The 25546-nt window shown below is 42.0% G+C and overlaps 1 protein-coding gene across 2 annotated transcripts in view; it reads right to left on the bottom strand.

Annotated features, from left to right (window-relative positions):
• Window positions 1-5232: 5232 nt before the first annotated feature.
• RFC5 (replication factor C subunit 5) overlaps window positions 5233-25546 on the bottom strand; it is a 20986-nt gene continuing 672 nt past the window's right edge. The window contains exons 2-11 of one of the 2 annotated variants that reach the window (XM_085897758.1): window positions 21712-21776; window positions 14908-15044; window positions 10965-11044; window positions 8699-8772; window positions 8450-8609; window positions 8242-8323; window positions 7962-8091; window positions 6865-6942; window positions 6678-6732; window positions 5233-6475 (exon numbers count right to left, since the gene is read on the bottom strand). In XM_085897758.1, the coding sequence (XP_085753884.1) occupies window positions 6382-6475; window positions 6678-6732; window positions 6865-6942; window positions 7962-8091; window positions 8242-8323; window positions 8450-8609; window positions 8699-8772; window positions 10965-11044; window positions 14908-15044; window positions 21712-21776 (955 nt within the window). In that variant the 3' untranslated portion in view covers window positions 5233-6381. The remainder of the gene's footprint in view (window positions 6476-6677; window positions 6733-6864; window positions 6943-7961; window positions 8092-8241; window positions 8324-8449; window positions 8610-8698; window positions 8773-10964; window positions 11045-14907; window positions 15045-21711; window positions 21777-25546) is intronic. The other variant, XM_085897759.1, reaches the window with a different exon arrangement.

Raw genomic sequence — 25546 nt, 5'->3', positions numbered from 1 at the left:
TCCTGAACATGCGCAAACAGTGTGGAGCTTCTGATAGGACCCATTCATCCTCTCTCTCCCAGTGGAGGAGAGACCTTTTGAGTCAAAAGCTGTTTCTGCTTCATCCCTAATGATTGAGATTCCCGAGAAAACCCTTGCCCTCATTTTGGTGATGACTACACTATGCCAAACAAATTGGCAATATTAGCATCCCACACAGCAGATCTCGAGATGACCATAAGCTGGTCTGGAGCTCTTGTTTATGATGCAGGAGAGAATCGGATTGGTAGCTTAGTAGAAGATCCACGTCGGCAGAGATAAAGGTAGAAATGGACTCGTCATCAAAAAGGTGTGGAAAGCAGGGCAGGGTATCATTTTAAAAGGGAATTGGATAAATATCCATAAACAGATCATAGACTCCTCCACATGGCCAAATTCAAATGGCAGGGGTTGGCAGGTAAGTTTCTGCTGAAAACCAGAATAGTTCAAACCAATGAAGCAAACGACAACAATGAACATGTTTTGAAAAACCACAAGATGTCTGCTACCTGTGGACCCTTGCGTTCGGATAGGAAATAATGGAAATAATAGATGGTGCAAACAGGAGTAAAGCCAGAGGATTGCGAAGCTATGTTTACAACTCACGGTACTCAAGCACTCTTAGATCACTGAGTTCCAAAAATGGAGTCAAACTGCTTCAGCTTGGCCTTGAGCTGGCAGGATAGCCAAGAGGTACCCACAACCACCTCTGAGCTATCTCAGATTGAGTTGGATTCTCGGCCCAGCTACAACATGTCCTCCTGGTGTTTGACAGGCAAGACGAGGCATCAATGTGTGCACCTTTTCTCGGATGGACTCAAACTAGGCGTCCCGTCACTCCTTCCACCGGCATTAGTTGGTATACGTTAAATATCCCACGATGTCTTTTTGCGACAAGTTTTCATGACAGTGGGCATTAACAGCACAGCTGCACCCCCAGGAAATGATGCTGCATGAGAAAGAAGAGGACATTAGAAAGGATGCAGTTACGAGGGTAGAGATGTTCACAATAATGAAGGCTAAAGACAAAATAAGTGCAGAAGAGCTCTTCAGCAGAGTAGACAGTGGTAGGACAAGGGGTCATAACCTGAGAGTAAAGAAGAGGAGAGTTAATATGGTATAGTAAGACAGGGGGCTTTCCCTCAGAGTAGTTAATGCATGGAATGGTCTCCCTGGAAAGGTTGTGGTAGCAGAAACAGTAGATAAGTATAAAAAGTCACTGATGTAATGGTTAAGAGTGTCCGCTCCGAGTCTGGGAGGTCAGCAGTTCAAACACGGGCCGAGTCATCCCAAAGACTTTTAAAAAGTGGAACGTGCTGCTTCCTTGCTTGACGGTCAGCATTTAAAAGGATAAAAGCACATACAATCCCTGTAGGTTGGCATCCATGGGGAGGAGGAATTTCCTCTGGAGATGTCCTGCTGGGTGCCGGGAGAAAAGCAGCGCCATTGCTGTGATGTTGCTGATACTCAGAGGACCCCGGGAAATGAAGTGATGGCACTTTACCCCCCAAAATAAAAAAGAAACAAGAAATAAAATACCTTATGGTAAATTATCCACCGTGAAGAAGTGAAGCTGACGTTTCAGGTCTTACCCTTTGTCAGAGCAGAAGAGAAAGACAATGAGATGAGGGTGGGCCCATTTTATCAACCCTTTGCCCCCATTGTCTTTCTATTTTGCTCTGAGGAAGGGTAAGACCTGAAATCAATCAATTACCATAAGGTATTTTATTACCCTCAACCAGATGAGAGGGTATTACATTTGGGCTGTTTGTCTGTCTGTTTGTTTGTCCGCACAGAACTTTCGTGTTTTTTTTCCACAACCAGTCGGATTGAGACAAAATTTTCACCATAGGTGCAACTAACTCCTCATGCAGAATGTTTCAAATATAATTATGACGTCATAGGTCACGTGGTGTGGCAGCCATTTTGGGAAAACGGAAAAGATTTGGATCTCTGTATCTCTGAAACTGCACAAAGGAAAAAATTTAAACTTGGTACAAAGCGAGTACTCCTCATTGGAAATGCGTGATTTTTTATGATGTCATAGGTGCCTTCGTTATGAATATGACGTCATAATTGCATATGTGGAACGCCACATCTGATCAGTATGAACATTTTTGAGGGTCATCTTGGAATAAAATGGTCCACAGAAAAACAATTATGATGTCATTGGTCACATGGTTTAGCAGCCATATTTTTTAACCTTCAAAAATATTCTCTGAAACGGCTCAACAGATCGAGGCAAAACTTTTTAAAGTATAACCACCTGTCCATGAGGAACAAAACGTTCACCCATATGATGTCATTGGTCACATGGTTTGGCAGCCATATTCGATTTACCCGAAAACCTATAAAAATATATATATATATACATTTTCAGAACGGCTGGACAGATCGAGGGGAAACTTCCCACATATGTTCCTCAAGCCTTGGGGATACGAGGGTGTTCACGAGTAATTAACAGATTACATGGTCTGGTAACCATATTGGATTGAACAAAAATCTTTTGAAAATTATTTCTCGTGAACCACTTCATCGATTGAAATGAAACTTCACAATTATGATCTCGTAGTGATGGGGAATTCATGTTCTATATTTCAACCTGATCAGACGCATAGTCTGGCAGCCAGAATTGTTGAGTTTTTTGATCTTGGTGCTTTTGCATTTTTTTATTTTTGAATAAGGCTCACTTGGCTGTGCCTTGATGCGTTTGAGGGTAGAGTAGCAGCAGCTGAAATGTGAATCCTATCCAGGTTCCTCCTGATGACTCCATCTTTGCTTTTGGCTTGTTCAGGTTCCTTCTGATAACTCCAATGCAGGGCTGAACCTATTTGGTCTTCCATTTGATTTGAATTGAATTTATTTTAATCCCAGTGTTAATTAAATTGAATAATAAACATCATGGGTCAGGGTCAGGTGTCCGATCAAAGCAGGGTTGCATCAAAGCAGGACATCTTGGTACCTGGTCATCACTGCCAGCAGTTATAAAGTGGCAGTTCAAGTTATGCATATTATCAATTGCGGAACACACCAATGCAGAAACACCACACAAAACAAGTCCTGGCGAAGGTCTGCAACCTGTGATTGCTCTTTTTTTTTTTTTTTTCTTTCTTTTGCTGCCCACACAGATAGTTAATTTTGTGCTAAAATTATTGATTACATTGTTACTTCCTAAATTGGAATTCGGTAGGCACCTGAAAGCATTGGCAATAGATGGGTACAGGGATATTGGCATGACGTGTTGGTAACTTAATCCTGGTGTTATCTTAACGGTTAAGGTGGCTGGCTTAAGATCTTATGGTCTTGAGTTCAAACCTCTGTCTTCCATTGAATGAACACCAGGTGGGTTGACTCAGCCTCTCATTAACCCACTTAGAGGTCAGCAAAATAAATACCAGTGTACTGGTAATAGAGGGCACTGCATCAGTGGCACAGCCGCACCCCCAGAGGATGATGCAACCAGAAGCCATAGGCTGCACATGATAGCGAGTGTTGGTAACTTGAGTATGGATGGGTGATTGTGTGCATGTGTGTGATGTCTATGAGAGGATCTCATCAAGTTTAGTATGGTTGATTATACATTGTTCACCCTAAAACCACCTTCTGTCTCTTTCTTTCCCGTAAATAATTCCTAAATTAATCTACCTAACACTAGACTCAGAAAGATTATCACGATTCCAAAGAGCTGTCGTCAATGATTTGCTTGCCCTTGACCCTTCTGGGTGAGGTTTTATATTCGCACCTAAAGTTTCCTCTAAAGCTTCCATAGCACACGCTGTCTCACTCACACTTGCACCCTTCTGCTTTACTTACCCCTCCTCCCCATTTTGGGATTAGCAGACATCCGTCGACGCATGCCGTGGTGAGTATAAGACTGACCCAACGCCTTTCTCTGCCTCAGTCTTCTTCCCTTACTATTTGCGTTTGCTCGGAAGGATTCTGCTGGTACCATGTCCGGTCTTTAATTAAATAAGTAAGACGATAGAAGGGAAATGAGTGCGAAGGGTGCCTTTCTTGATTGTTTGATGTGCCTGTACATGCGTGCCTCATGATTGTTTAATGTACCTTGTTGGATGTGGTAAATGTTTTTTCCATTCCACCGATTGGTTGACTTGGTGTGCGAGGCTATATTGATGGGAAGTTCTGCCCTACTGATTGGCTCCGCATTTAGCCAGAGCGCACGCATGGTTCTGCTCAGCCATACATCATAAAGACGTGTGTGCAGGGTACATACCTCTATTGGCATTGCCAAACCACCAGAAAGGTAACGCATTTGTAAAAGAGCGAGGACCCTGCCAGGTTTGGTGGTATCAATTGGTGGCCGTAGCTGCTTAACAACCCAACAGGCCATGGACTTATCCGAGGCGCGGCAGTCTGCAGGGCCAGAGGTCGTGAAAAGTCCCCCTCATACTGAACCCTGAATCCCGCGTCCGTCACACTATTTTTGAAGTGTGGTTATTGATATTTTCAGAGGTGAAGGATGGAAGGGAACTAAAGCAGGAGCTGGGTGGATTGAAGGAAGAGGATGGATAAAAGGATGAGAATGAAAGCAGGGGGAAAGAGGATGGAATGAGAGAAGTAGGGAAATGTAGGATAGCGATAGCCGAGAAGGATGGATGGAAGGGGAGGACGACAGAATGACGGGGAGGAGGACAGCGATGAAAGTAAAGTCTTGAGCCTTTTTACTGTCGAGAAATTATTTAAATGTTTCTCAAACAAACACAACTAACAATGCATCTGCACCCTGTACCCTAAATTACCCCACCAAATATAATGCATGAGCACCCAATTACTGAGCAGACTACTCCCAACACCCTCCGCATCGTCACTCAACTGAACCACAGGTGATTGAAACTGTCAAATGCACCGAATGTGCACAGAATTCCAAACCTGTGTTCAGGTAAAAGGCATTAGAAACACCCCACATGGTATAAAGTTTAACTTTCATTTAATTTGGCTCAGCTGTCTGCACAAGATAATTATTTGTTATTCAGGAAATTTTTAACCAATTGCATCATAATCACCAGAAAATTGGCTCCAACTACTACTACTACTACTACTTCAAGTGGTCTCCAATATGTCTCATCTGGCTTCACCAAATCATTATTCACATTCAGGATAGGCTGCTGAGAACATTGTAGTTGTATTGTTGGAGTAAGAAACATTTATTTTTGGTCTTTTGTATTAGTTTGTGACCTTATACTCAAAGCAATGTACAAAATCAGATTGTTTATTATGCAAGTGGTCATGCATCCTTCTACCATACAAGCACAACAATAAACAGATTATATAAATATATTACAAGGATACCTGGAAGGGTACAGGATATGAGAGATAATGCACTCACCTTCGAGGGCGTCTGGGCCGGGTTAGATTCCCGCTCGACTTTAAACTGTAATGGTGCTTCATGGGCAGGGCATTACATAGAGTGTGCTGCCTTTTGCAGGGACATTGAATCAGGTGTCCCATGTGCTAGCATTCGCTGGTGGGCTTTAAAGATCCCAAGTTACCTTTTGAAAAGACGAGGCAGTTGTGTGCCAGTACTCTGGCAAAATTCCAAATTCTTGCCCTAAGCGACATCACTCTGTGATTGACAGACAGTTTGTCAAAATCAGTTCTGAGCCAGAGGAAGTTTCATCAGAACCCACACTCTGGAAGCCAGAGAGGATGATGACTAGCTAATGGCGAATACCTATTCTGGGACATGATGAAGACCTGATGGGACAAACGGCTTCTCCATGATTAAACCATTTAATTATGGAAGTGAAGAGTGAGAATTAGAAATTCAAAGCAAACAACCATTTCATTCACCAAATTATAGTGCTATATTGGTTCTTGTTTTGGAACAAGAAAGTTGTTTTCATAAGTTTCAACACCCACTGCAGCTTCTGAATGGGTGATGTACGAGGTGTGATTCGAAAATCAACAACCTGAAAATAGAGCCAATAAAATGGTAAAGAAAAGGAAAGGGGATTGCGGACAGGGGAGAAAATGGGAAGGAGGAATGGAAGCAATGAAAGCAATGGTAATGGAGGGACAAGAAATAAGAGGGTAATTTGGGATGGGGGAGAGAGTGAAGAGTTTAGAATATAGATGGTTATTAAACTTTTCATTTAAATGAACAATCACTATTTACATTTTGTTTCAATGTGAGGCCACAAACTTGCTGATCAACTTCAAAACACCCCAAATGACCAAATTATTAAAGCATCACCGAGACTAAAAGAGTTCATAGGAAAAACGGTCGAGACATGCCGAACGCCTCCATGGGAGCAAGTTATCTTAAACGTCTCTCCAATCAAGTTGACCTTGAAGATTGCAATGGAGGTGGGGGTTTGGAGGACATTGCCTTTGAGTACAAAATCAGGCAGAAGCAACTGTTTCTCTGGCCACCTGAAAAGCAGCTACTAGACTGGACAACTGTACACGTTCACATGTACCACCAGCCAAACGGAACCTGCACAAAGATGTGAATCGTGAAAAAGGGGCAAAACATGGTGGGAAATTCAATAACAACATTGTTGGCTAAATCCACTGCTCTAATCGGTGAGCAATGAATAAAAATGAAATATTAATCATGACGCTTGGGCCCCGTATCCACTCCCCAGTCTCTCCCTCCCTCTCTCTCTACATCATTTGAAGGAACAAACTAAACTCACTCCACGTCAGCCATTTTTCGAAGCAGCTGGCACCGCACGGACATCGGCAGTTCAACTAGAGAACAGAGTACAGGTGTGAAAAGAAAAATATTAATGACCGATTGAAAGTTTTACCAGGCGCACAGCATCTCTCCCCCTCCCCCCCCCCAACCCCCCGGGCCATTCAAATCCACTGCATTTTACTTACCGCGGTGCAGAAGACTGTGAAGGCCTGTAAGAACATCTTGAATAGCAAATCCTTTCAGTGTCTGCAGCTCCAACAGCACTAGATGAAGATGGAGAAAGAAAACTTTTTATCATCGATCATCCTATATACATGGTGGCTGTGGAATGCACGTGTATCCGACATCCAGGACAGACTTCCCCATTTCAATTCACTATGCTTTATTTAATACCTGGACAGTGTCTCCCACTTTTGTCTGAGATCTGATGCACGAGTTTCCCCTCTTGTCCTGCCATGTCATCTTTCCATGTCCCTTTGGACAACTTATAACTGATGGTGAAGAGGTTTTGCTAAATTCCTGATGTCAAATCCATTTAGCATTGCTGGCATGACATAATGGTGGAATATGTTCCTCTTATAAGCCTCTTACTCTTCATAATAATGCCAATATTCACAAATACCCTCATAACTTCACTTTGCTTTGTCTGTTCAATCTGGATCTATTTTGCCAAATGGACCAGGGGCTGTGTGGTCAGGCACTCACACTCCTCCCTCCTCCGCAAGCTTATGTCTTTTCTTTCATTTTGAGTCCGACTCTTAGTTTCCTCGCCCAGCTGGATGATCACATCTTACAGTTATTTATATGAGCACGTAGAACTACATCAGCCAAATATAAAGATGATGAATTGCCAATCATCGATCTTCAACCTATTTTCTTGTCCCCGTAGCAATGCCTAAGAATTCTTCAGGGCAGGAAATAATTTCAGGGCGAGATGGTGTCTGACACAAACTCATTTTGTCCTCATGTACATCTTTACAGCAGCTGTCCCGTTTCTATCTATTTATTTGAGAACACGGACAGCCAGTGTTCGGAGACGCTGTGTTTTGAAAGCCTAAATGACTGTAGAGATCTCTACCAAGCGGGAAGCCTTCTTGCAATATGCGTGTTGGTACACACTATGTGAAATGCTGCTCTTGAAAAACCTCCAAAATATTATGGAAATATAAAACAATAAAACATAAAAGCTCCCCTCCATACCCCTCATACATTTCATCCAAGTCGTCGGTGATGTTTCTTGATTTTCCCTTACCATTTCACACAGATATAAAATTTCCCTTACATGCAAAAGCAGAAGCGAAATCTTTGTTGAGCAACCAATCCAGACAATTGGCAATGTCTGCAGGTGGAGGTTGTCCTGTGCATAGGTAAACATTCTCTTCAGTCACATGCCCAAAGCTCAAGTGAGTGCTCTGGTCAGCAGAAGGAAAGACAAATGGAAGAGAGGGGCGAGATGAATTGGGCAAAAAAAAAAAAAGTGGGGATGTTGTAGCCAAGGCAAAGTATCAAGATAACAGTAAAGGAGAGCAAACGAAAATTTGAAAAGGTCATCGTATGATCACCTGCAATATGTTGACAGCCCTCCTCATGTCTCCACTCGATAAAGCTACCACAGCAGTCATTCCATTCTTCTCGACTTTCACCCTAAAACAGCACAAGCATTCCCGTACACATAAAGACATCCTTTCATTATCAAGCTTGATCACAAATTCGACTCCCCCCCCCCAACCCCAACATTGTTGAAGCACCAGAACTCCGGTGGTAGCTCACCCCTCCTGTGTGGAAATGTGCCACAGTCTCGGCTCCATTAGGCTGGTGGACAAAGGGCCGAAGCGAAATCTTGTGCAACGAGACTGCAGTGCCGGTATGATACGCGACAGGTAGTTACAGACCAGACAGAAGCGAGTGTTTTCGGTAAAACGTTCCATGACTGCAAAGAGAACGAAAATGCACATTCTCTTGATAGTGTGAAAGCATATGGAATGCTGAGCAGGTTCAAGGGATAGTGGGGCTTGTTACCTCTACGTAGTGCATTTTGTGCATCGTTCGTCATGGCATCTGCTTCATCCAATATAACAAGTTTGAAACCCTTCCTAAGGAAATGGCAAATAAAAGGAGGAATGATATGAAGAGGAGGGATTTTAAAGGAAAAGCAAAGCATTGAAAAGCCGTTAAGAGACTTATTGAGACATGAGGCAAAGTTGACAGCATTACAATGACCAACAATATGTATGCAAGTGCCCTGATGAAATCCATGAGCAGATTAGAAGAGGCCATCCACACACATTGCGTACATAATGGCAGAATTTCCACCACTAAACACCCTCCACATCGTAAGGTGAACCATTCCATGTTGAATGCCATTGTACAATTGCTGAAGAAAAAGGAAGCCAAAGTCGAGGTGGAGGTAAACCAACAGACTAGACGCATCATGAGGTTAAGGACAGGGAATCAATATAAACGGGATCAATCGATCTTCTGCCATGTACATTGCGGTTTGGCAAGGTCCACTTTGGCTCAAACAGTTGATCTTTCTGAGTGTTTGTCATTTTCTGACAAAACACTGAATTGGATCTACTTTTACATTTTCTGCTATGAGGTTGTCACGTTTTTGTGCGCACATAGTTCATGAATTTAATCGTTCAACATATGAGAATCATGTGGGCAGGAAATAATTTTGCATTTTACTGTTCACAAGTGTGAGAGTCGTGTGTAAAAAATAAATAAACAAGTCCAGTATCCTAATGTATAAGCAAGCCCACGAGTGTGAGCATGAGACATCATAAATATTTATTTCTTTAAACGAAACGGTAGAATAATGGTCACTCCAGAGTACTGCCCAATGCATCACATCTCATTTTAGCCAAATGAGACGGATCTCAGTCAAATATGTTGGGCTCAACTTTCGAGATGATTTCATCGAACAATTTGATGGAAGGAAGGGCAAATAAGAAGTAAATGAAGAAGAGCTTTCGTCGTTGATGGCAAGAAAAAGGAAGGTGCAAACGCAGCGCGTGCAAATATTATCGCTTAGTGTTGGACAAAAGCCATGAAGAGGGGTAGACACGGTTGCTTTGTGCGTTATCGAGGCAACGCCAAAAGGCACAATGGTTTCATTCACATGACAAACATGGGTAACAATGCACTGCAAGCTATCAGCTCAAATTCCTACACAAGAGTAGTTAATCCAGCGTTGACTGGTTGTGTACAAGAAAGTTGCATTTCAAACCTCAATACAACGTACAATTTATGTGCATTCCGTTACTTATTGAATTTGTCTCAAAACACAATAGTTGTGCTCAATGAGACTTGCAAGCAAAGGGGCAAACACGAACAACTGGATAATTTGAACGGAAAGAAGTGTGCCAATAAATCTTTGAAGTCAAAAAGTTCCGACGCCTTGAGGGAGGGTGTGGAGGCGTCACGTTGGTATGCACGTCAAACGGTCGCTATGACTGGTAAAAACGTTTGTCTCCCAAAATAAAAACTCCATGACACACATGAATAAAGGGATTTCTACCAAGCTCTTTCACAACATATTTTAATCATTTAACTGGACAGTCATCCTCAGAGTTTACTTTTTCCATTAGGCCGTGGACTTTCTGCTCAACGCTTGCATTTGTCCTTTATCAAAACACTTGATTGTCCTGCGTTCCTTCATACTTTTTTACTGCCTCAGACATTAAAATTTATAATATGATATATAATTTTACCAAGGCCGAGCAAAGTGAGGTCGGTTATTCCTGATACGTGAAAACACCCTGCAACCCACGCCAACAAAAACAGACTTTATGCAATGCCGGTCACATTTTCCATCCAATAATCATGTGTCTTTGGTTTTAAAAAAAAATCTCCATGGGTAGGTGCTCTTATGTTGAAAGGTTTTGTGTCAATTGCTCAAGCGCTTGCGGAGAAAACGAATTTAAGAGCATATAAAAGTGAAAAATGTGAGGGCGGAAGGAAAAAAGAAAGGGAGGGCATTGGCCGACGTTCCACTACATGACTACATGGTCAAGGATGGTTGCCTATTACTAGTATGTCATAAATTTGCAGCGAATCATAAATGTAATCCAACCCAATGAGAAGTTTGTGGTTATCATCCATGAGACACATCACAGCACCCTTTGTTACCACAAGAATGTGAAAAACAATGAAAAAAAAACAAACAAAAAAAACCATCAGTGACTTTGTTATATCCAACATCTTGTACCACTGATTTTATTTTAATAACTCATCACCAAAACAGTGTCACATTCCAAAAGTCAAAATTGTGGCAAAGTTCCACCTGAATATTGTACGTGTGGAGGCAAAACTCAAGATCGGGCCCCTCACAGTCTCAATCCCACGTTCGTCCGAGGCATTCAACTGTGAGACACACACACTTATGTAAAGCATTTGGGATTAAAGGCACCATTATAAAAACTCAAAAGCCTCTCCTCGAAGCATGTACTGAAGCCCAAGGCAAACTCGTTAAAACTCTGAAAACTTCCACAACTTCTAAAATGTGTCTGCTGGTCAATTATTGTCAGAGCCCAAAATATTGGCACCCTTGCACTTTTTTCAAATAACTCACAATTTTCTCGAAAAATAAGTTGAAATTGACAAAAGTATTTGGTCTCCACAATTCTCTATTTCACTGTTAATATTGCAGAACTTAATATATTCTATTAAATCAGACAATAAATAGAAGTGACATTGACAAAAATATTGACACCCGAGACTTAATATTTGGTATCACAGCCTTTGGATGAAATAACTGCAGTCAAGTGCTTCCTGTAGGCATGAATGAGCTTCCTACACCACTCCACTGGCAGTGTGGCCCACTCTTCTTGTGCAAAGTGCTGCAGTTCTCCCAGATTTGAAGGGTGCCTTCTCCCAACTGCTGTTTTCAGATCTCCCAACAGGTGTTCAACAGGATTTAGATCTGGACTCATTGATGATCACTTCAGAACAATACAGCGTTTTGTCTTGAACTAATCCTGGGTGCCTTTTAGCCGCGTCGCGTTGCGAACGCTGGCTCAAAGAGAGCTCCGCGTTGTTGTTGTTGTTGTTCTTCTTCTTCTTCTTCTTCTGGTGAAGACAAAACCTTTATGACGTGACTCTTGGACACATTGTCCTTGTTGAAGTGAGTTTGGGGTCATTGTCCTGCTGCAAATCCCATGACCTTCAACGGAGACCCAGCCTTCTGACACTGGGTTGAACATTTGGCTCCAAAATGCCTTGGTAATCTCCTGATTTCATGATGCCATGCAAACATTCACAGCACCCAGTGCCAGAGGCAGTACAGCAACCCCAAAACATCGCTGAACCTCCTCCATGTTTGACTGTAGGGAAGGTGTTCTTTTCTTTGAAGGCTTCATTTTGTTTTCTGTAAACAGAGATGATGTGCTTTACCAAAAAGCTCCAATTTAGTCTCAGCTGTCCACAGGACATTCTCCCAGAATGATTTTGTCTTGTTCAGGTGTGTTTTGGCAAACTCCAGTCAGGCTTTCTTATGTATATCTCTCTCAGCATAGCAGGGGGTCACCCTGAGTCTTCTACCATCGAACCCCCTTTCATTGAGTTGGTGACGGATGGTGCGAGTTGAAACTGTCGTACTTTGTATTTGAAGGTGAGCTTGAATCTGTTTGGCAGTTGATCGAGGTACTTTCTCCTCCATTCAAACAATCCTTCACTGCAATCTTCGATCAAGCTTTCTCTGGCAGCCACGTCCAGGGAGGTTGGCTACAGCGCCATTGGCCGTAAAATTCCTGATAACATTGTGCACTGTGGACATGGGAACATCAAGGTCTCTGGAGGACTTGTTGCCTTGAGATTGTCCATGCTTGGCTACAATCTTGTGTCTGACATCCTCAGACAATTCTCTGGTTTTCTTTCTTTTCTCCATGCTCAATGTGGTGCACACAGTGACACAAAACAGCAAAATGACTCCTTTTCTCTCTTCAAACTGGTTGAATGAGTGATTTTTATCCCCCGCCACGTGGCGGAAGGGGGATATTGTTATCACCCGGGTCGTCCGTCCGGCTGTCCGTCCTGCTGGCTGGGCGTCAACATTTATAGCTGCGAGTGCGATAACTCATAAACTGTTCGCCATATCGATTTGAAATTTGGGTCACACATGTACCACCTCAAAAGGAAGAACCCTATTGATTTTGGGTGTGGCCGGATCCAAGATGGCCAACTGGGGCGGCGGCAACATTTATAGCTGCGAGTGCGATAACTCATACATAAACTGTTCGCCATATCGATTTGAAATTTGGGTCACACATGTACCACCTGAAAAGGAAGAACCCTATTGATTTTGGGCGTGGCCGGATCCAAGATGGCCGACTGGGGCGGTCCGTCTGTCCGGCTGGCTGGCTGGGCATCAACATTTATAGCGAACGCAGTGAGCTTCATACTTAACACATGCACGTGAGAGAATAGGAACCAACAACAACAACACAATACCCCTGGCTATTTGGAATCCGTGTCGTTAGCTATGACCTTTTGCTTCCCGTTGTTGTTAAACGCTGTGCGGTGTATAAATACGATTGGGTTTTATTTCTATCTTGTGAATATTACTTAACGCGTGCACATGAGAGAATAGGAAACCACAAAAACAACACAATACCCTGGCAATTGTGAATCTGTGTCGTTGGCTATGACCATTTTGCTTCCGTTTTTTTTTGTTTCCGTTTTTTGTCATGGGGAATGATGCATGCTGGGAGATCATGACCGGAAGCGTTTATTTATTTATTCAATTATTTTATTCCCAAAGTTAATTTTATACTTCCGAAAGTGATTTTTTTCATGACAGGAAGTGTTTATTTTGTATTTAACATTACCGGGAGTGATTTTGAAACTCTTTCCGGAACTTTTAATTTATTTTATTCTTGACCAGAAGTGATCGTTTATTTATTCAATTATTTTTTCCCAAAGTTAATTTTAATAAAGATATCTCCCGCATCATCAAAAAACATTTTTAAATCGTGATTTACATTATTTGATCGCTGATCCCGAATCCAGGCCGAAGTAACCGGAAATTGCGTCAAAATCATCAGCTGTGCGGCGCTTACATGTACCATGGTATAGTTGGCAAGTATACAGTTGTGAACAAGTCTTATGTAAAGTCAGAAGCGAATGTAAGAATAATTCTACGTTCGCCTCAAGGCTTTGCCTATTCCATATTAGCTGTGAGTGCGATAACTCATAAACTGTTCGCCATATCTATTTGAAATTTGGATCACACATGTACCACCTGAAAAGGAAGAACCCTATTGATTTTGGGCGTGGCCAGATCCAAGATGGCCGACTGGGGCGGCCATCTTGAAAAAAATGTTTTTTCGCCATATCGATTTGAAATTTGGGTCAAACATGTACCACCTGAAAAGGAAGAACCCTATTGATTTTGGGCCTGGCCAGATCAAAGATGGCCGACTGGGGCGGCCATCTTGAAAAAAATGTTTTTTCGCCCTATTGATTTGAAATTTGGGTCACACATGTACCACGTGAAAATGAAGAACCCTATTGATTTTGGGTGTGGCCGGATCCAAGATGGCCGACTGGGGCGGCCATCTTGAAAAAAATGTTTTTTGGAATAAATGGAAAAACGCTTATCTGATTTCAATTATTTTTGGTTACTACGTTCCTCACCCCTGGGGAACTTTTTCGAGATGATGACCAAATGGTGTCTTGTTTCCAATTCACCTCCCTCATTATCTGGAATATGTATGACCTTTTTCATTCAATGGCAGGGGATTCCCCATCTCTGATGGTATATTTTTATATTGCAGGCACCTGCAACTCATCACAGGTGAGTTCACTTCCAAAGTAAAAGAGAATCACCTGCTTTAAATTTAATTACTTCTAACAACTTCTAAGAAGTGCCAATAATATTGTCCAGGCCATTTTAGGATTTCTGTGTGGAATAAGCCAAGATTTAGTAATTTTTTCAGAACTTTTTGTTTTATTCCACTGCAAACCAAAGAAATACATTTGTGGATACCAAAAGATTTTAATTTCAACTACTCTCTGGAAGAAATGGTGCATTATTTGAAAAAAGTGCAAGGGTGCCACCAATATTTTTGGCCACGATAGTACATCCCTTGTGTTCCATTTGATAAAGGCGAGAGACAACTTTCAACACTGTCCGTCTGTCTGTCTGTCTGTCTCTCTCTGACCCCCCCCACCACTTCCCCCCAACACTCAAACTTTTTGTACGCGAACTCCATCTCTATCCACCAAACCTCGAGCAACATCGAATGGAGCTCTTTTTCTCCATACAACTGTCTGGCAGTTGCCAGAATGGTGGACGTTTTTCCTGTGCCTGGAGGTCCATAAAGCAGGAGGTGAGGAAGCTGGCCTCTTGACAAGAACTTCTTAACTGCGACAGATGAGATTGAGGAGTGTGGGAAAGATAACAGAAAGAGAAGATACAAAGTGAGAAATTCAAATGAAGTGATGAAATAGGAATATTTAAAAATACCAAAACAGTCGTGGTGCAAATAAACTCGACAAAACGATGAAGGTGGGAGTGTGTTAGATTCTAATATGTATGTGTATATATATATATATATATATATATATATATATATATATATATATATATATATATATATATATATATATATATATATATTACCAAGCTTGCACAATAAAAACTCGGCTTGCCGTCACACGATCCCTATGAAATTGCTGTGGCACTTAGCGGACATGCCGACAATGTTTGGGAAGTCTTGGCGTTCCATAGTACCACTTTCATTTTGCACAATGCGTATTTTTGTCATTCTCCGTGTATGGTCTGTCGTCTGCTGCCAGCTATGTTGTACTGCTATCCCGTGCATGGTCTGTCGTCTGCTGCCAGCTATGTTGTACTGCTATCCCGTGCATGTGCACAGGTATCGCTAGTGTATACACACACACACACACACACACACACACACACACACACACACACACACACACACACACACACACACACACACACACACACACACACACACAGTGGCCCTGTTATAACACGATCGTTGAGGTCCATAAATTAAATTCATAAAATGTCCGCAAAAAAAAGCGGGGTCACGCTAAATTGGGATTCAAGAAAATCAGCGTTCAAACTGACTCAATGTTGACCTAACATATGAAAACACCCCTATTTTCGCCCTATTTGACTCGTTTTTTGCACGTTTACCTTCTAGCAAGTAAATTACCTTTGAATTAAATAATTCCGCGAATAAATCGTTGTTGTTACAGTCGAAATTAAAATACAAATTAATTTTCAGTAAAGCTTTTTAATAAACAAAACAACAAATAAAAACATTCAAGAATATTACCAATCATCATTTACAGTTTATTTCTTTCAAAAAGTGATCGCATGTTCCTTGCACGCACCAGGTGTAGGCTTAATGGTTAGGGTGGTGTGCTTGGGATCCTAGGAACCCGAGTTCAATTTCCACTCGGATGTTGAATTAATAACACGTCGGGTTGACTATGCCTCTCATCTTTCCGAGGTCGGCAAAATGAGTACCAACTTGCTGGTATCCTGTGTCGGAATGGCGATCCGTCCAGGATTGTGCCCAATAGTCAAGGGGACTGCTTAGGCAGCACCAACGCTCTGCACAGAGTATGGTTCCAATCGATGTATTTATTGATGTATCGATATATTATATTATAATGAATAAAGCTCTTTCTAAAGGGGCTGTCACGCCTTGACGATTAAGCCAGCGTATGCCGACGAATGAAAAATTTGTCTAAAACGCTGGCACACGTCAAATACGTTATGGGTAAGTTTTGCATACGTTAAGAGCACGCTGGCATACGTCGTAGTATGCTGGCATATGTCGTAGTACGCTAGCATACGTCGCAGTCGACAAATTTTAACATGCTTGAAATTTTTCGACGTATGCCAGCGTATGACTCACACGTTCTGCATAAGCTGGCCATAAGTTGCAGGCACGTTACGCGATCGTTGACACACGTTACCTGTAAGTTACTCATAAGTCGAAACACGTCGAGGTAATGTTTAGCGTCAGTGTTCCAGACTCCATTGTTTTTTTTTTTTCTTTGACATGACGGCGATGTTGACACTTCGATTTCTAGTGCGGTTATAATACAATATAATTAATAGGCTGCCGCTCAACGATTTAAATCATAATCACACTAGAAATCGAAGTGTCATCACCACCCTCATGCCGAAGAAAAAAAACAAAAAAAAAAACATGGAATCTGGAACACTGACCCCATTCTTCCTGTGTGAACCCCATTTTTATATACCAATTCCCCTAAACGCTGCCAATACGCCATTATACGGTAGCTGTAAGTTAGTAACACGTTCAGTAAGTTCTGTGATCGTCCGGAAGACGTCAAATACATCTACATACGTCAATATGCATTGGAGATACATTACATACGTTACATTACATACGTTACATTACATTACATACGTTACGTTAGAAATAAGTTTTGGGTACGCTAAACATTACCTCGACGTGTTTCGACTTATGAGTAACTTACAAGTAACGTGTGTCGACGTGTGTCAACGATCGCGTAACGTGCCAACAACTTATGGCCAGTGTATGCAGAACGTATGCGTCATACGTCGAAAAATTTTCAACATGCTGAAAATTTGTCGACGTACTCAGCGTACTAAGACGTATGCCAGCATGCTTCAGCGTGCTCTTAACGTATACAAAACTTACCCATATCGTATTCGATGTGTGCCAGCATATTCGGCAAATTTTTCATACGTCGGCATACGCTGGCTAAAACGTCAAGGTGTGACAGTGGCTTGACACTTCGATATCTAGTGCGGTTATGATTTGAATCGTCGAGCGGCAGCCTATTAATAGGCTACGCCACGTGATCGTCGGCGATACGCTGCCGCGCTACGCATAAGTTAGACTATCGTTGGGCATCGGTTATGAACGCCGACAACACGCTCAGCATTCGTTGATATAAGTTATCTATATGTTATCGAAACGTTCTGTGTACGTTACTAATACGTTATGCATACGTCCAACTCGTTATGAATAAGTCCAAAACTGGAAAAAAAAACTAGAACGGGCACTCAGTAGAGCGCATACCTTCGCCAACGCTACATTTTGCCCCCCCCCCCCAGAAACCGTTGATTGTGAGGGTATTTAATCCCATACCACATCTGCCATCTCATATGTGTTATGAAGGCTTAAAAACATTAAATTTCCTGTGTCATATCGTACTTCACAAGATTGGGTATTCAATTCACAACATTTTGGCATTGGTTGCATGCAAATTGGATAAAAATCGACCGCACTATGGCAAAATGACGATTTTGACCTTTTCATGACCTTGACCTTTGTACTCTTAATTTTGTAATTGGTATTAGAGTGTGGGGAACAGAACAGTCAACATTTTGGTGTTGGTTTCATGCAAATTGGATAAGAATTGACCATGTTATGACTAAAACCGCACATTTTGCAATGTCGTGACCCCCCCGACCTTTGACTCCCAACTGCTAATATGGGTTATTACGTCATTGTGTCATGTCACATATCACAAGATGGGGCATTGAATTCTGAACATTTTGGCATTAGTTGCATGCAAATTGGATACAAATTGACCGCGCTATAGTAAAAAGACGATTTTGACCTTTTCATGACCTTGACCTTTGACTCGATCGCTCCCAAAATCTAATCAAATGGTCCTCGGATAATAACCAATCATCCCACCAAATTTGCTGCGATTCAGTTCAATACTTTTGGAGTTATGCGAATAACAAACAAGCACACATATTCACAAATAAATAAATAAATATACAGCGATCAAAACATAACCTTCGCAACAAAGTTTGCGAAGGTAAACATCAATAGTTCAGCGTACGCCAGCGTTTTACATACATTTTGATACCTTGCCATACGCTGGCTAAAACGTCAAGGTGTAACAGGGCCTTTACCACTGAATGAATGAATGAATGACTGACGGACTCACTCACTCACTGACATAAAATATCGGGGGGTTCCGGGTGATGTAGAAAGCTGAAATTTTGTGTGCTAATGCACATTGAAGCTGACACACCGGGGGGGGGGGGGGGTGGGGTGTCATAGAACCATCAGAAAGCATCCGTAAATGAAAATATAAATAAATAAAAATAAATAAATGAACAAAAAAATGCAAGTGAGCAACCCGAGACAATGGGGAAGCACAGTAATTTTGTGTGCCGAATGGGGAAGCATGGTACTATCAAGCTCCAAAGGGCCATGATTCCATGTATGGTTGGCTGAGGCTACCCTGCCCAATTGTCTCCCCATATGTGTGGTCTGATGGGTACCATGTCATATTATCCGGCTGGTACGGAACAGGTTAAATCTGTGACTTGTGTATTTTCTTTTTTTGAAAATTCACACCTTTATTGCCTTTTATTGTACTTCCCTTTTCCTGCCCTGCTTTCCCTTTGACTCCATTAAAGCCCTTGAGTTCCCTTCCCTCCTTTCCCGTACCCCACATTGTTTATTGCAAATAAATTATTCTTGTTGAATAATATTTTCAATCTGCCCGTGGTTGTCCTTTCTTCCATTGGTCCAGCAATGTCCTTACGTAGATTAGCCGGGAGATTATAATTCCCCAACGGATTGGCTCTCACATCAGTACAGCATTGTGCTAGCAATAAGCATGGCCGCCTTCATCAAGATCCAATAAAGATAAAAAGCACAACCACAGAGGGCGCGATTCCCCGAGAAGACAACTGCATGCATCCCAGTTAAACGGTAGTCAGATGGAGTACACTGCATCACGTGGTTAAATTGTTGGCGTTCACGGTTGATTAGCGACCCGCCACAACATGGACTTATTCGTATGTGACGGCCTCGCTTCCTGGTGAGTCTGGGGAGAACCAGGGATACCCACACCCTCTAAGTACCACCGCAAACCTGGGCCAGCAACAATACATATATAGTCGAAGCTCGTGGAAGACCTGGTACACTGACGGATCAGGACATAACAGCCAAAAACAAGATGCAAAACACACATCCATGGAGAAGGAAACTTCAAGGAGGGGAAACTGGAAAATTGGAAGGAGGGATTTGGGTGGGGTTAATGAGGGTTGAAAAGATCATGGTTTTGGATTGGGGATGATCTGAGATGGTAGTGAACAGCTGTCTTGAAGACCTTGCGGGAAAAATGAGATTGAAGAGAATGTGGATGTTTGTTTGTTTGCTTAATGAGATTTTGCCCACAACAAAGCCAGGCCTTAAGGTGGGGGCTACAAATTCCACAGGCAGGAAAAAAGAGGCACATATGAGTGGAGGTGAGCAGTGATTCTGGGTTTGATAGTGGACTGTGTGAGCCTTGCAGAAACCTGGGGGGAGGGGAGGGAGGAGGGACGGTGGGTGGGAGGGCAGGCAAAACACGAAAAGAAGAGATGGTGCAAGACCAGAAAGGTGGAGGTAAAATCACAGGAGATTCCAATAACCTGAAAGGCCCTGGTTTCCATGGCGTCAAGCTGAGCTGGATGTGAGGCATGGAAACCAGCCCAGAGGGGAGAGCAGTACTCCATCAAGTTGTGGATGAAGGCCTTGTCAAGGACAGGAGTTCAGGTGTGCCAAGGAGGGATTTTGTACAATGGAGGATGCTGAGTCAGAGGCTGGCTTTGGTGACCAACTTTGAAATATGGTTTGTCCAAAAAAGATCATGGCTGATAGTGAGACCCAGGAGTTTGAATGATTGAACTTTCTCAAGAGGATTGTTAAGAAAGTAGGTAGGAGGGTTTGCCAGATGGTCCTTTCAGAAAGAGATAGTGAGAGTGAGAGATTTGGAAAGATTAAAAGACATATTCCAAGTGTTTGACCATCTTGTAATTTTGTCAAGATCTGAAGAAGGAAGAGTCTGCAGCCTGCTTGTCTGAAGGATGAGGGATGTCACAGCAGAGGGTGGAGTAATCAGTGAAGAGATCAAGAGTATTTTCCAGAGTCAAAGATAGGAATAGAACTGGGACCAGAACACTGCCTTGGGGCACTCCAGCCTTGACAGGGAGAGGAGATGAAAGGATTCCGTTGAGTGCCACACGTTGGCTATGATAGTAGTAGAGGAAGTCAGTAAGCCATGTGTAGAGTTGGCCTTGATTGCCATAGGTAGAGAGTTTGGAGAGTTCGGCAGGATGCCAGACTATCAAAAGCCATGCGATATGTTCAGAGAGATGGCCCTGATCTCATGTCCGACATTGAGGACCTTCATCTATTGTTGGGTGAGTAGAAGCAGCATGTCCAACGTGGAGTGACCTGGTCTGAATCGAAATTGTTGATCTGAGATGAAGTTGTTGGAGAAAAGGAAGGATTTCATATCAACCATGATGATGGATTCCATGATCTTGCTGATGATTGGAAGGGAGCTAATATATCTGTCTTTCACAGGAAAAGTTTTTGCACCTTTTTATGTTGTGCAGTAATGTTGGCAGATTTCCAAGCAGATGAAAGGTGACCTAGCTCAAATGACAGGGTGAAAATGGCAGAGAGGGGATGTGTTAGAGCAGCAAAGCAGGTTTTTAGGACACGTGAGCTGATGCTGTCCGGTCCAGTTGCAGATTCAGAATCAAGAGTTGAAAGAACTTTTTCCACCTTCTCAGGTACAAAAGATACAGAGTCCAGGAGCAATTGGGTACGACAGGGAAGAGTGAGGGGTTGGGACACAAGATTTGGAAGCAAACACAAAATTGAGGCATTCAGCCTTCTCAGGAGCGGAGTTAGCTGTGGTGCCATTTGAAGAGAGAAAGGGATGGAAGGGAAACATACTCCAGAAACAGAATTAGTTGCAGACATCAAATCATCAAGCCGAGTTCACATGGAAGTAGAAGATCTCGTGTCATTAACATATTGAGAGATGAGATATTCCTACAAATTGAAACAGGAATGACATACAGCCCGACTCATTCCAGTGTTCCTTGTTTCAAGTAATTATCTAATCAATCAAACACAATGCAACTTTGTTAAGAACTAACAGAATGAACTGACAATATACACAATATTCACGAGTCAAGATCAAATGCATCTCAAAGACAAAGGAAAGGGAGTAAAGGAGGCACACACTTGTATGAAGGATCTCTTGATGAGAAATCAGCTCTTCCAGCGATTTGGGTCGGTATTTTTCCACCCTGAAAGTGCACAACCAAGTATCTGCCATTTGAGGAATCGGCTTTAAAAAGCTCAGCATTCAAGGCTATAATAATCATTTACTGTCAAAAAACCTTTATAAAATAATAAATTATGAAAAGGATGTTCTGATAAACACAGCTAATTAAAGTTTATCAAAGAGATCACAAGTGGTATATGGCAAAAAAAACAACTTTTAACTGCACAAATTCAATCCCCCACTTCTGTTCGCTGTTCAATTCCACCCTTCATTCTGGGCTTTGAGCCGGTGATAAACCATCTCATGTCATCCCACATCCCTACATCCATTCACCCTACCTAATGCAACCCTCTTATTTGAGAGAAGGGACACAGTTAGGAAAGGGGGTTGAAGACTTGGGTTTGAGAACTTGGGGCTGGGAGGGAGCTTGAGGACATGAAGAAGAAAGGGGTTCAGGACTTGGTTACATTTTACAGAACATGGAATTTCCATGGGTCCCTGCTATTATTCTCTCAAAGGGCATTCCAAGCAAACTCTTTCAATGTTCTACACTCTATTGGGAACAAATCCCCTTGCAACAGCCTGGTGGACACTGGGTAATCTGCTAGCATTTACACATATGCAGTATCTGGGGTGTAGTGCTGCCGGAGCATACCCGAGTGCCGCTCCGAAATCTCAATTCATCCAAGGCGAAGCTAAGCTCCGCAACAACAAAATGAAAGAAAGAAAAAGACCCACGAAAAAAAAAAAATCAAATATTCATTTTCAACCTATAAAAATTGGTCAGCATTATTTATTTCCCCACTTCTGGATACCATCATGCATTTTCTCCATTTAGATTAAAAGAAACATATTCAGCAGTCTCTCGCAAATGTTCGGTGGGTTTAAATGTGAGACTGGGTGGCCTCTGTAAAGCCGAATTTGCTCGCGAATGCTCATCACATGTGAATGTTTTATGGCTATGACACATTAACCACTTTGTTTTGATAACTCTGGTAAGTCATCGTCCCTCCCTCCCCCCCCCCTCCCCACATAACTCTGAATGGTGGCATTCCTACATCAGATTTAATCAATAAAGTTGAGAATTTTTCATCGTAGTATATCTATAAACAGGGGCGTTCTGTTATCAAGTGGCTTGCAAAGCCGTTGTGTAATGGCTGGAGTTCTTTTTTGTGAGCAAATTAGTTATATCCAGGTTTAGCTAATTATTTTGTGCGTTTCTGAAAGTATTTACACCCTGGAAGACGTGAAGGCATGGGAATCTTTGGATGTCCACAACCAGTTGAAGTCTGGGTGGACCAGTGAGGTTGTTGTTCTTGTGAAGAATGGCTATCATGTTGTTGCAAAGGTAGATCTAAAATACATCAATGACACACTCACATTGGTCGAGCAAATAAGCATGACGTTACACATGCTAACATCGTGCTTATCTGCTCTGCCAACAGCATGTCTATCTGCTTGCCATCTTCTTCATTACTCTGATGTTTATCTATCCCAAAAGCTTTATCTTCTTTTGTCAACTCCATGACAGACATCAACAAACATGAAAGACACCAACTAAACAACTGGGAAAGGATTCAAACCGCAGTTAGACAGCTTCGACTCCATGGCTTCAAGAAACGCAGGCTTAGAGGCCACCATATGGTCCTTACTACCTCTAAGCTAAGCCATTCTGCCACCCCTTAAAACATGGAACAAAAAAAAAAAAATTCTTAAAATACACGGTTTTGTTGAAAAATAGTGGTTCGAGACTAAATGGATTTGACTTTTTATTCAAAGGGGGTTCTGAAACAAAAATTGTGAGATTAAGTGGGTGTGGGGGTTCAGCTTTTGTTTGTCATGATAAAATGTGTGTATTTCATTTATCAGTCATGTTTGAGGACTCAGGTGGTTAGTGTCATGTTAAAACTTGATGCAACAGTCGGATCTGGCAATGACATCACGGCAGACATTTTTGTAGAGCTCCGGTATATAGAGTATAATCGAGCTTAGAAATTGCCAGTGAAGCCTAAAGACGTACAGTACTTATGATCCTGTGCTTTTGAGTTCAAATTAATTATCCGTTGATATTTTGTCCTTCGTGTAATTCATGCACCTCCTCCTCCATCGGACAAAATAAAGCCAAAATGAAATGAAAGTGAAACATTGTATATTTTATTGGACTTCCTTTTAATTTAAATAGAAAAATGGCCATGCCCATTGTCTATAATCTATATCTATCTATAATTCCAGCAGTGTGTGTGCGTGCGTGCGTGTGTGTCCGCTGTTTCTCGACAACCACTGGTCCGATCTAATTGAAACTTGCCAGGTATATTGCTGGGGACCTGAGTATGTGCCTTTTCAAGGTTTGATATTAATCGGACAAGTGGTTCCCAAGTTATGACCATTTATTTACCAAACCAATGACAGGACACGTTGCTGCGTAGGCGTGGCTGATGGGGAAAGGGTGCCATTTAGTTACCAATGACAGGACACGTTGCTGCATAGGCGTGGCCATTGGGGAAGAGATCCTCAGCAGTGTTCCCCATTACGGATTACAACCTACGGACTTCCGGATAGTGACGACTTACTGTATTCTAATAATTTCTCGATTTCTTATGCGCATTTATAAACACAATGCCCCAATCCAGTCGTCGTTTACGAGAGCGAAGGAACGGTCTGCGTGGTTGTTTGAAAGGTTTTTTTTTTGCACGTATGGGCATGCGAGAGCGAAGGAACGGCCTGTATGGTTGTTGTTTCTGGCACGCGTTTTTTTTGCACGTACGGCCATGCGAGAGCGAAGGAACGGACGGTGTGGTTGTTGTTTCTGGCACACGGTTTGATTTTTTTCACGTACGGCCACACACGTACGGGCACGCACTAGTATTTCTAAAACTCTCATCTTGTATATATGCATGTATGTTCCCGAAATGCAGCCAAAACGGTACATGATAGCGCAAACATTTTAGGGCTACCTTACTCACCATTCTCCTGCGGTGTGCAGTATCAAGTTTCGTTCAAATGGGGCAACAAAAAAATTATTTAAAAAAATCAATTCCCGATTCAGTCAAGTACTCTTCGGGAGAATTTGATCATGCAAGAAACCTCAGCGGTATAGTTCGCTGGAGCTATCTTTTTTTTTTTTTCTTTAAATTATTTATTTCAAAATCTCAAACATTTAGTATAGACAAAGAACGATTTATTTTTAAGCACAAAATAAACATCGCCATTTTGATCTAATACTTCCGTGTTCATTAATAAATAAAATTGTTTTTAGAGGATTACGCACAATAATTTCTTTGACTTTCTTTTCCCCGTTTTTTTTTTTTTTTTCCACATTGACGCGCAATATCAAGTTTGGTTCAAATCGGGCAACGAAAAATATTATTTAAAAAAATAAATAACCGATTCAGTCATGTACTCTTCAGGATTATTTGATCAATGCAAACAACCTCAGCGGTATAGTTCGCTGGAGCTATTTTTTTTTGTTGTTGAAATGATTTTTTTTATCAACCGAGCTGTCACAACAGGAACCAACGGGTTCACGGGTCATCTGGTAATGAATACAATTTGTGGATACAGGTAAGCAGTATTTTAGCTTTGTGGACACAGGTAAGCGGTAGCTTAGCAAGTTCTCGACTTGAACCACAAACCACTCTATAATGTTTGGTTTTCCACATCCATATCCCTTTGGAATAAATATTTTCAAAAAGCAAGTGGCAAGCTTTAACCTACAATTCGAGATTTACAAGAATAGATTACATGTTTTAGAATCTCCAATAATTTCAACTTGTTCACATGCTGGGTCTCTTG

This window comes from Eptatretus burgeri, chromosome 10 (assembly GCF_056783735.1).
Source record: "Eptatretus burgeri isolate ZD-2024b chromosome 10, Ebu_testis_v1, whole genome shotgun sequence".
Lineage (NCBI taxonomy): Eukaryota > Metazoa > Chordata > Myxini > Myxiniformes > Myxinidae > Eptatretus > Eptatretus burgeri.
Note: the sequence above shows the minus strand (reverse complement) of the source record. Positions and strands in the feature narration are given on the sequence as shown.